The sequence below is a fragment of the Emydura macquarii genome, unplaced genomic scaffold, assembly GCF_026122565.2.
Source record: "Emydura macquarii macquarii isolate MOO-44397 ecotype Brisbane River unplaced genomic scaffold, CSIRO-AGI_Emac_v2 contig_312, whole genome shotgun sequence".
NCBI lineage: Eukaryota > Metazoa > Chordata > Testudines > Chelidae > Emydura > Emydura macquarii.
This window is the reverse complement of record NW_027130449.1, coordinates 14984343-14995874: the sequence shown is the minus strand read 5'-3', so window position 1 is coordinate 14995874 and position 11532 is coordinate 14984343. Positions and strand designations below refer to the sequence as shown.

Below are 11532 nucleotides of genomic sequence, written 5' to 3'. Positions count from 1 at the left end.
CAACTCGTACAATGCTTTTTCCAGACCTCCAGGTGACCCCTGGGCCTGTGCTGTATTGCACCTGCCAGTCATATGCTGCTTTCCCAATGCCTGAGAGGCTTTACACCACTTACCTTACAAATTCTACACCTCTGTGGTCCCAGCCACAGCAGAACAGGAACAACCAGGTCATGGGCACGAGTGGAATGGGTTGCTACTGCTAGCAAACTCTTAGGGGACTATGGGACACAGTGGCTTCATTTCAAAGTCATCAGTGGCCTGCTCAGTCCAAACATTGCATACACCTTAATGCACAAACAGTGCTGAATAACCCCATTACCTATATGCTAAGACGCAGCTAGAACTAGTCAGAAATTAGCATTTCCAGTTGGCAGGAAATTTCACAATTTTGAAGGGTTTTTTTAAGTCTGAATTGGAATGGAATGAAAGATGACCAAGTTACAAAATAATACAAACTTTTAAAAAATGTAATTAATAAGAGGGTCATACTCTACAGTTGATGTGGGCTCAGCTCATTGCACACCAAAAGATCCGTTTATCCCTCATTTCTCCCCAAGGTGCCTCTGTGCCACCCTTCCATCTCCCTCTCATTCAGAAAAATGTGTAAATAGTTTAACTTGTAGTTTGTTGAATTATTTCTTTTGTCTGATCAGCTTCTGAGGCTGTCACCATTCTAAATTCCATGGGGGCAGGGCAGAGCCCTTTAAAGGCAGGTGTCTTCCAAGCACAGCTGGCTGTGGTCAAGAGCAGGGGAAGGGGAAACAACCTCAAGTCTGTTACTCAAAAGGCTTTATTGTTTGCAATCTGCCTACAGCTACTAAAAAAAAAAAAAAGGCTGGATTGGCTGCTGCCTGCCCCGAGCGTAGGAGGTACAAACTGGACAAAAGGAGAGGTAGGCCTAACAGCAGCGGCATTTGTAGGAATTCAGATACCTAGGGTTACAAAAAGAGATTTAGAAAATAAGGATTTCAAGGTTATAAAAGCAGGTGGGATTTAAATAGTCTTGTTCTTTCAAGGAACTCAGCTATGTGCTGGATTGTGCAAATGTGGGTAGGTAAAGTTAGCCATTTTAAAGGGGCACAAGATGGCAAGGGGCCCAATTCTTTAGCCACTCAGTAAAGCATCCAGTGCTGTCACTGCCACTTCTACATGTGGAGTAGCTTCAAGCTTGGATAGTGTGGACCTAGTGCTGCATGGGGCTGCACACCCTCATCTCTCTGGGACTTTGAGGATGCTCAGCACCTCACACCATCAGGCTTTTAGATGTGCATTTAGGCTCTGACACTCCTATGAGGCATGTGCAGACAGATTTAAGGACTGGGCTCCCTGTATTCTTCTTGCCTTGCCCTCCTGGCGTCTCTTTTGGGGAGGCACTTTTAAAGCACACAGTGTCAGGAAGAACAAGCCACTGCTTCTGTTATGCTATACCTCAATGCCCGGTGCATAAGGGAGATCAGCAGCCATGGCAGAAAAAAATATTCCCCACTCATACCACAGCATGTGCACACCAGGCATAGTTACTTCCAGCTTTACACCACACCATAATCCATCAGAACCCTCCAATCAGGCACCTTGCCTGTGCTGATGTGTACAGACCCTCGGAGGTGGTCAAGGCACAGGAGAGCAAAGATGTGTGCCTGACACAGACCCCTCCCTGTTACAGGCAGCAGTAAATCTGACAGGCCTGCCATGGTGCATGTATTGGCACCTGCAGCAGCCCTGGTGCTGGTGAGAATGGCACAAGAAAAGGAAACAAGTCAAGTAGACAGTGGAGCAAATTGGGGTCTGGTCACAGGTATTGGGAGAATGCTCCAGGTGAGTCTGTGATGCAGTTGTCATGGTGATGCCCAACAATCTCCATTTTAAAAAAGTGGCAGCAATTAGCTTAGTTCCTTAATCCAACAGCTTCAGGCCTACTTTGCACTGGAAGTGGTGGGATGGTCTTTGGCAGATCTTGTGCTTTGTACCTTTCAGCCCATTGATATGTTTCCATTAAAAGATAAAAACAAGTCTGTTCAATATATAACAAAAAACCCCCAACTCTTGGCTAGGCCTCTGTGCCATCCTTCCTCATCACCTCTGTTCAGTGAGAGCACAATGGTACCACTCCTGTGCCCCAGCTAGACACGTGTGCCTTCGCTCTATTCTCACACACAGTGTGTAATAGACAGCGCAGGGCATTTGGTGCAGGCAGAAGGGGAAACACAACAGCAATTCCATGAGAAATGGCTGCAATATGAAAAAATAACGTTTTGTAACAAAAAATCATGGCTTTACAGTTCTGATATTTCCTATTTAACACCCTCCCCACTGGAAAAACCTCAACCCCACATTTATTCAAATAACTTCCCAAAGCTCTCTTGGGAAAAAGGTGAGATAGCAAGAGTGCTGGGCCTGGAACCAGGCCCCTACAACCAGTAGGGAGGTTTAACCAAGCAGGGCCCAAAGGGCTTGAAACAGCCAACATCTGTACCAAAGGGGGCTCCCCTGGATTCAAGATCTTCGTGCTGCTGGCTGAACCCCCTGGGAGCGAATGGAAATGGCTGCATGCTGGATCCAGCTGGTAGGTGCTCCAGGTCATCTTGGCATTGTCAAAGGCAAATCCATCTGGAATTGTGTGAGCTGGAAGAGGAAGAGAAGGCAGAGCTGGGACTGTTCCACCTTCAGTCCTCCTGGTCCCCATCAATTCATGAACTGAGTGTAGCCCTCTGCTCCAGTCACAATGACATCCATCCAGATTCTCATAGCCTCAGCTGATGGTGCCACCATGTAATAGAGGCGATCGTGGGTCTTGACGCAGAAGGTAAGAGCTGGGTTGGGACTCTGCAGAGGCAAGGGAGAGAGACGGGGGTGCTTATTCTCCAGTGACTAGAGTGTCAGCTCTTCCCCAGTGATAAGACCCATTCCCCTCACACCAGCAGCAGCTTAAGGGCTGTTGAGGACTTTACCCACTACACCCTGTGCTTCAGCAGAGGCTGGGGGGGAGGAGGAGTGCGGAGAGGGGAGCCAGGGAGGAGATTCAGTCCCGTGCTGAGCAGGTGCAGGTCCTTTGGTAAATGGATTCCAGTGAGGCAAGATGTGCACAGGAATGTACATTTGTTCTTTGTCTATCTTTGTGCCAATGCCCTGTGTGCTACAGAAAGCTGGGATACCAGTACAGAACCAGGCAAAGCATCCACTTAATGGAATGGTGCTGTGGGCTTTAACTTCTGCATAACAGCGAGCAGGACCCAAGCTGAATGTACTGCCTGAACAAGGCCAGGCTGAGGCTCAAGCCTGTACAGCTAGCTATGATGCTGCTGCCCAGCCCAAGGGCCCAACTCCAGTCGTGGAGAGAGGAAGACAGCTGCCTAACGCTCTTCACCCTCTGATACGCTTCACTCCTGGGGCAGGCCCTGGTGTTAGGGATACACTAGACACTGAGTGGGCTTCTGCCTCTAGACCAAATCCTAGTCTCACTGAAGTCAGTGAAAGCTTTGCCGAACGCCAGCAGGATTTGGCTTGAAGAACGAGGCAGAGGCTTAGAACTACCTAGACTTTATCTCCCCCTTCAAGTCAGAGGTGATGGAAATCCGGGCACTTGAGATTGGCAGACACAGCAATGGCTTCAACAGGAGAGAGACCTCCCAGCACATGGAGAGATCCCGAAAGCTGGAGCTATTTTATGGAGTTGTCATTCCTGTATCCTCTTCAGAACAGTAGTAGCGACACCAAGTTTTTGGAGGACAGAGCTTACATAAGATAAAAGGTTGTGCTACTGCCTCTAACAACCAGCCAATCTGTGAAAGCCAGTGTGCCGTGCTGAATGGAGCCAGGACTCCTGGCTCTTCCAGTGGAAACCTGGCCATAACTAAGTCAGATCAACTGTGGGACTTGACTTCCCATCTGATACTTAACAGCTTCCTTGGGAAGGTGTAAACCATCTGCTGCCCCACTCCCTCACTTGGGCAAGGTGGGGCTCCTAGAATCAGACCAGTGGGCACACCTAGACCAACCCCCAGCCAAAGAGGGCCATGACCCATGCCAAGGCCGGAGAGGAACTGTCGGCCTGACCTCTGTGCACAAGCAGAGGTGTGCTACCATTAGGCCCCTGGCCTAGGATACAAATGCCCCCAGGCACCTCTCTCATGCTGGATAGGCAGCAGGGTTTACACTTGGTACCGACTGAAATTGGCAGCTGAAAGCTAAAAACAGCCATATCCATTGAACGCAGCCCTCGAGCTGAATGGGGATGTTTCAGTTGAAGTTCTATCACCTCTCAACTTGTTGCAGAGGCTGCTTAGAGCCAAAGCTAATGCTTGTGTGGGGAGGGCAGCTTCTGATCATGGAAACTTGCATAAAACCTCTCCACCTTGATCTGATAGGCTGAAGCCACTGCCCTTGCTCAGCATACTACTGCTGAAAGGACATCTAACCAGCCCTCAGCTCCTCCCAAGATGCTGCCATTTGGGAATGATCATTGACAAGATGGGTGTGTGCAGAGATGGACTGTTAAAGCATCCTAATCTTGAAGCTTCGGGGGGGGGGGGCTCAGCTGTCCTGGAGTCAATAGGAGACAGATACAAAGTGTTTTGCTGGATCTGGTCCACAGAGGTCAAAGGTGGGGGTGGTGATACCTCCCATTCCCCATCCCCTCTCTAAAGCAGAGTCCAGCAGCTGAAGTTAAAATTCACCCCAGCCCTCTCACAGGCAATGAGTGGTTCCAACCAGCACTTTGGTCTCTTGGCTGCCTCAGATCCTCTGGTAAATGGGAGGGATGCTCTTACCTTCGTCACTATATTTTCACAGTACCTGCTGATGCTCCCATCAAAGTTGAAGGGAAAACTTCCTGTTCCTCGGTGGGAGCAGGCTCAGGCCCAAAGCACTATGGCATAGGATGTGGGTGACAGTCCAGCCCCAGTCACTCTTCTAAAGCAACACCTACCCACCCCCACTGCAGAGAGATGGAGAGGCATGGAGCCAGAGGGAAGGAGCTTTAGGCTGCAGATCCAGAAACACAAAGTGAATTCAGAAATAGAGCCCACTGAGGAGTGTGTTTCTAGGCCTAAGGGACTCGTGCTGGGAACTTAGAGGCTGGTAGGCTGACCAAGACTCTGCATTTCTGTTAAAAACAAGCAAGCACACAAACCACTACAAACAGGCTGGGGAGCAAACCAGCCAGGCAAAGTCACGCCACCCTCCAAAACGAGAAAAAAGTAAGAAGCAGACACAAGTGCCATGAGACAAACCTCTCTTCGGAAGTGAATGGGGAGAATATCTGCTAGGTGCTAGAAGAAAATGAAGACAAATGCTATTAGAACAGTCCTGTAAGCTTGCTCTCAGGGGAGCATGCGGGGCACTGACTGACCTCCCATCCCCTCCTGCCCCCATTAGTTATGCAGCCCAGAAAGCATTCAGCAAGGTGGTTTGCGCCATTAGAATGCACTCTGTTAGGCAAAGGGGTTCAGATTGGAATGTTGCTCTTGCCTCTTAAGTGAAGGGCCTGAATGCCAGACTAGGAGCTATGCTGATGTGGGCGCTCCCTTAATCTTATTGTTGAAGCTGGTCCACCTTCGTTCAATAGTAATTGGGCCAGAGCATTCATATGAAGCCCTCTGGAGTCCACTGGATGTGGATATTTGCTGCCCCCCACCCCCTGCATAGGTGAATTTCTCATTCAAATCCTTTTCTGCAGGGTGAGATGGGAGTTGAACTCTCCTACCTCTCAAGTGACTGGCCAAAGTGCCAGACTGCAAGGTAGGCTGATGAGGGACTCCCTCAGTCTTTCCTGTTGAAGCTGGTCCAGCTTTATTCAATAATTAAATAGTAATTGGGCCAGGCTCATCTTCTGAATCCAGCTGTAGTCCTGTGCTTTGGGTACCTGCCCATGATTCATGAGTTGAATGGTCAAATCCCTTTTGTGGGGTGCAGAGGGGAGTTGTGCCCTGCTCACAAGTGAATGGCCTGCATGCTGGATGGGGAGGTATTCTCACGTGGGGCTCCCTCAGCCTTTTGAAGCTGGGCCACTTTAACTACATATTAACTGGGCCAATGCTTGTTTGCAAGGCCCTCTATGCTATGGGTGTAAGTGACCCTGGTTCAAATCCCAGCCGAGGGCTCTGAAGGGGGAGGAGATCTGGCACCTGAGGATTGACCCCTTTTAACTCAACTGCAGACTATCCACAGCAGTGCATGCTATTTTAATTAACTAGTAGATGGGGCCACACAAAATACGGGAATCCCCTTTTCGGCCCCAGGGGCTAGGAAACTGGCCCAGGTTGTGGCAGACCTCAGGGTACTCCCCTTCTCTATTGAGGGGTGTTAACTGGGGGCTCCCACCTCCTAGGGAAAGTCACTGGTGGGTGATCTGTGTGCCCTCCCTTTCCCAAGAAACTGACAGCCTCCTGCAAAGGGGGGGTTTCAAACAAGGATGTCCTACCCCAATGGATGGTTGCCAAGAAGCTCAGAACTCCATGCTGAACAGGTAGACTGGAGAGTTGAACCAAGATCTACACAGCCCAAATAAATAGTCTAACCACTGGACGAGAGAGTGAGGGTAGCTGTGGGACTGGCCCAAATCACGTGATTAAAGCAGAACAGCTTCTACAGGCAAGAGGGAGACCCACCATATATCAAGGCAGCATTTAACGGCAGGCCAAAGCCCATGAGAGCAGCAGTGAACACAGGTTTGGCCCCCACATTGGCCACAACCCAAGCATATGGCCAAACTACTGCACCACCAAGGCAGGGTGCTTCTCTTTGTGCCCAAACAGTATTGAGTTAATGTAGACCAGCTTCTGCAGGCAAAAGCAAGTGAACTCCCCATCACTAGATATGAGAGATCAGGACACGCTTCTGGGCAGTGAGCGACACTCTTCAGGGAACTGTAACAGGCAGAGAGACCATTTGAACCCACAGCACCCACAAAACAGACAAACTCTTCACCACAAAAAGGTGCAGGGTGCCTCAGACCAAATACCAGGTAATTAAAGTTGAAAAGCTTCACGGGCCAGACTCACAGGTCACTGGATTCCATCATTATAGCTGTGTGATAACTGCGCGCACACAGGCTGCAGCAAAGCCCACTTCAAGACTGTCCCCCCAGCAGGCACAAAAAGGATATAAACTAACAGCTATCACAGCACACCTGAGGCACTGAACTAGCGATGGAGCCACAGCACTCCAGGGCTGAAACCTCTCTAATTAAAGTGGAGCAGCTTCACCGGGCAAGACTGAGGGAGCAACCTACCACTGTGGGCCATAACCCAATGATTAGGGCACTAACCAGCCAATAGGTGTGCCCTCTTCATATCCCTACTCCTGAGGTGAGGGGGGGGGGGTGTGTGTGTTAAGAACATAACTGCCATACTGCGTCAGACCAATGGGCCCAATAGCCTGTCTTCCCACAGTGGCCCATGCCAGCAGGTGCCTAACGAGCTTGCACGAAATGAGTCTGGCGCCTGAGGGGGTCCCTGGCCACCATCGCACGTGCTGGCTCCCTCCGTGTGTCCTATTGAAGGTGGGCCAATGTCGTGACATCACTAAGTGGGAGCCGGGCAGCAGGGCCCACTCAGGTTCCTCTCTAGTCCTGTGGTTTGGCGCCTGCCCTGCGGATGGGGTAGGTGCTGGTTCAAATCTTGTTCCTGGAGTGGGCGTTGGAGTCTTTTCTTGTGACGCTGCTCCTCTTTCGCTACATATTAACCGGAAGCGGGCTGTCTTGCAGAGCGCTGGATGCCCCAGGGGTTAGAGCGCTTGCCTGGGGCGTGGCTGAGCCTGGTTCGAATCCCCCTGTCGCCTCATGGGAGGCAGTCTGGCCTGTGAAATGGGAGCCCTCGTACTGGAGCAAGGGGCGTTTCGCAGGCCCTCTTGCTGCTCTTTACTAAAGAGTTATGGCGGCTTTACGCAAAACACCCCCCTCTCTCTCTCGTCCGCTGTGATCAGGATAGGCACCTAGGCTGTGGCAGACCCCAGGGCACTCCCCTTCGACGTTGAGGGGGCGTGAGCTGGGGGCTTCCACCTCCAAGGAGAGAGTCAGGGGTGGCCCGCCCTTGTTAGAGCCCCCTCCCTTTCCCAAGAAGACAACGGCTCTTGAGAAAGAGAGGGGGCTCACCCAAGGATGGAACACCCTAAAGGACGGTCACCACAGAGGCCGGACAGCCCAGTGCAAACCCCTGCTGAACAGGCAGACTGGGGATTTGAACCTGGCTTTCCAACAACCCAGGGGAGTATCCTAACCCCTGGACTAGAGAGGGAGGCTAGTACTAGGCCTGGCCCAAAGCCCCTTTAACTAAAGTGGAAGGGCTTCAACGGGTAAGAGCAAAGGAAGGCACAGGCACCCACGTAGGCTCGACCCGGCAGCCCCCACAGCCGCAGGACACAGGTTCACCACCAGGCTACGCAGGAACTTAGGGACAACGCTTGCCCCAAACCACATTTCATTCATGTGGAACAGCATCACGTGACAAAAAAGACAACAACTCTGCCAGCCCCACACCAGCCTTCTGTGGCCACACAAAGGGAAGGCTCGAACCCACACCTCCCACACCCTCTTGAGATCATTGGTTGCTAGGTGTCAATGTCCAGGTTTTTAACGACCTTCTTAGGCTGGACCTGTGGGCCTGCAGCGTGAGCCCGGTTCAGTGAGGTCGCCTGAGGCAGAACCCTGCTGGAATTTCATACATTCTTCAGGGATTAACGTTCTTCACCAAGCATTTGCACTGACACCCCCCCCCCCCCGCATTGTTGAAACAGTCGGCTTTGTAAGTGAACTGGAATACTACATTTCCTGTACAGGGCAGCACAGAGACCTGTAGCGCAACCCATTCTGGATAGCTCAGAGCCCAGCCTGGGTGGAGCGAACCCCTCGGTTCAAACTCTGTTTGACTCTCTTCGTCAGGCTCCCCCACCCCCCTCCAGCAGGCAGCTCTTATCATCCACCTCCCCAGGCCTTCCTTATTGAACTGGGGAAATGCTGTTCAGGTTCCTTAAGGAGCGGGGGGATGCCCATATCCCTCTGGATCATTTCCACTCAGCTCCCTGCCCCCACGCTCTCCTTAGACATGACTTTGCTATCTTCTGTGTTCATCCCTGCCCTGAGCTCCCTTGCTCGCTGCAGTGAGGAAGAGATAAGAAGGCAGAAGCTGCAGGCATGATGGTTGTAGGTATACATCCATGCAGAATGGAATGGCCTTTGGGGCTTTAAGATCTCTTCCAAGACACCCCCACCTCAGTGTCGTGACCTGCATGGGACTCAAGGCAGCCTCAATAAAATGAAGATCTGGAGCAAGCCCTGCTGAGATTTCAATCTTGGGACTTCAGAGAGTATGTGTTTCACAGAGCTACAAGGGCCAAGAGTCTGGGTGTCCCTCAGGCTTGGATGTGACATTTCTGTGACCCCACCCTTGAATATCTGAACTCTGCTGCACTTCACCAGTGTGAGGTGTCTGTCAAAGGCATCCAGACATTCCCACTGCAGCCATAACAGCTCCAGGGAAGAGTATGCTGGAAAGATGCCAGCATGGAGTTACAGCTCAGTGCAAAGTAAAGAGATGTTGCCCCCTTTTGAAGCGTATGGGACTCTCCAGCACTGGCAGAGGCCAACAGGACTTTTCCATCAGCTTCCCTGGCAGATGGGTGGCACTGCCCTCCCTCCAGCACACCAGCAGTGGCAGCGTGGTCCCATTTCAGGGGTCACGTGCTGGTTCTGCTCTCCTGTGCTTGCAGGAGGCTGCACTGTTTTCGGATAGAATCATGCTAGCTCACACTACTGCCCCCCTCACGTGCTCCCAGATACTCCTAGATCAGTTTTCCTGGTTTCCTTGTAACAGATTCCAGCGGAAATTCCTCCTTTGGTGCCAACTGAAGGCTGCTGGGATTCAGAGGAGTTCACTGGTAGCTATTTCCCCACCTTTGTTACTAATTTTAAAGCCAGTCAGCAGAGCTGTGGTGTTTGGGCTTCACAGAGAGCACACTGCAGCCCTACTTTACCACTCTGCCACTAGCAGCTTTCACAGCCTTGGTTTTAACTGAGAAATTCCTCCCCTTAGGTGAAAGTCACACACACTGAAACATCTTGAGTTTGCGCCTTGCTCATCCAGTGACTGTCAGCCCCAGAGTTCAGCCATGTTTATGGCAAGAGGGACCAGCTTTTGCACACCTTATGGGGCAGGGACCTTGCAGCTTGATCAGTGCCAATCTAGCTACTGCAAGATTCCAGGGACGGAAAGGGCATGGTCCTTCACCCTTGCTAAGCCTGCATCCTCACTCCCCAGGGATTCCGAGGGCATTTGTAGCTTCAGTCACTTTATTTCCCCAAGGCAATAAATCCATCAATCCATGGGCAATCCATCCCTCAGGAAGAGCAGTTTGGGGATCGGAGTGTGGGAAGTGGGATCCTGGTGTGGTTGGGTTATACAGGAGACTGAGCACACCCTGCTTTCTGAAGGAATGATGCCAGTTCTGGCTGCACCTGAACCCATGAGTCCCCTGGTCCCAGGACAGGCAGCCTGAAGGTCCTGATGTTAGTATCAACACAAAGCGGGTTAGGGCACTCCTGGCAGTAAAGGGTTAATGGGAACCCGTTGTGAGAGCGGGGTTAGTGCTTGACACAGCAGAGCCCACAGGGCGGGGATACGTACATTTGCTAAGCTGAGGTTGAAAAATCCTTTCTGGATAGGAAGGAGGAAACAGAAGTGAGAAAAAGGAGAGAGAAATGGACAAAGAACTTGGCCTGCCCTGGGTTCAGATACTGTTATGCTTGCCCCTGTCTGTGCAGCAGGATTTGTGTGGACAGGTCTGTGCATGCAGAAGTCTCCAGTGGGGAGTATTGCTCTGGGGAAAAGCTGCAGTTTGGTCTGTCTCCCCATCATCATTCCTGGAGGGCCAACATTCTGCCACGCCCAGGAGACATGTCAGTTGCCCAAGTGCTGGCATCGAACTGTCTGTCAGCCATGTAACAACTCCCTCGCCCCCCTGACAGGCTGGGTTTGTAACTCCCGGAAGATGGGCTATGACAGGCTTGCTGGAGCCCGTCCTGTGGGTATGAGGGAGATGGTGCAGGCTGTACTAGACAACTCAGCACACAGTGTGCCTAGAGATAACGCCCCCTTCCCAGCCACACCCAACCCCCAAGCCAATTGAACTGGCAGAATCAGAAGAGTGACTCCTGGGCGGAGAGAGCCTGACCTGGACACTGGGCAGAACCAAGGTAATTTCTGGCAGCTGGTCCACTCGCCACAACCTGGTTTGGACTCCAGGAAGCCTTGGCAGTAACTAATCCCACCCACTGGAGGCGGGGAGAGGCTCTATAGCACAGGTTCTGCACTGTCCAGTTGGCCCAGAGAGGCACATCTTCTGGTGCCAAGGGCCTGGGCCCTGCTGATTACAATGGGACAATGCTGGGGTTGTGGGACTTTTGTGACTCCACGGGCCCATGACACACAACACCGCTTCAGTCTGTCACTGGGCTGGGCATTGTGATGTGATTGGGCTTCATGGTGGGGCCCTGCTACTCCAGAATCTTGCTGCTTGCAGCCTGGTGCCTCAAGGCTGTGC

General features: G+C 51.6%; 1 protein-coding gene across 2 annotated transcripts in view; it reads right to left on the bottom strand.

Moving 5' to 3' along the window:
- Positions 1–453: 453 nt before the first annotated feature.
- PHLDB1 (pleckstrin homology like domain family B member 1) overlaps positions 454–11532 on the bottom strand; it is a 112085-nt gene continuing 101006 nt past the window's right edge. For both annotated transcript variants that reach the window (XM_067566405.1, XM_067566414.1), the window contains exons 21-23: positions 10617–10646; positions 5229–5267; positions 454–2823 (exon numbers count right to left, since the gene is read on the bottom strand). In XM_067566405.1, the coding sequence (XP_067422506.1) occupies positions 2683–2823; positions 5229–5267; positions 10617–10646 (210 nt within the window). In that variant the 3' untranslated portion in view covers positions 454–2682. The remainder of the gene's footprint in view (positions 2824–5228; positions 5268–10616; positions 10647–11532) is intronic.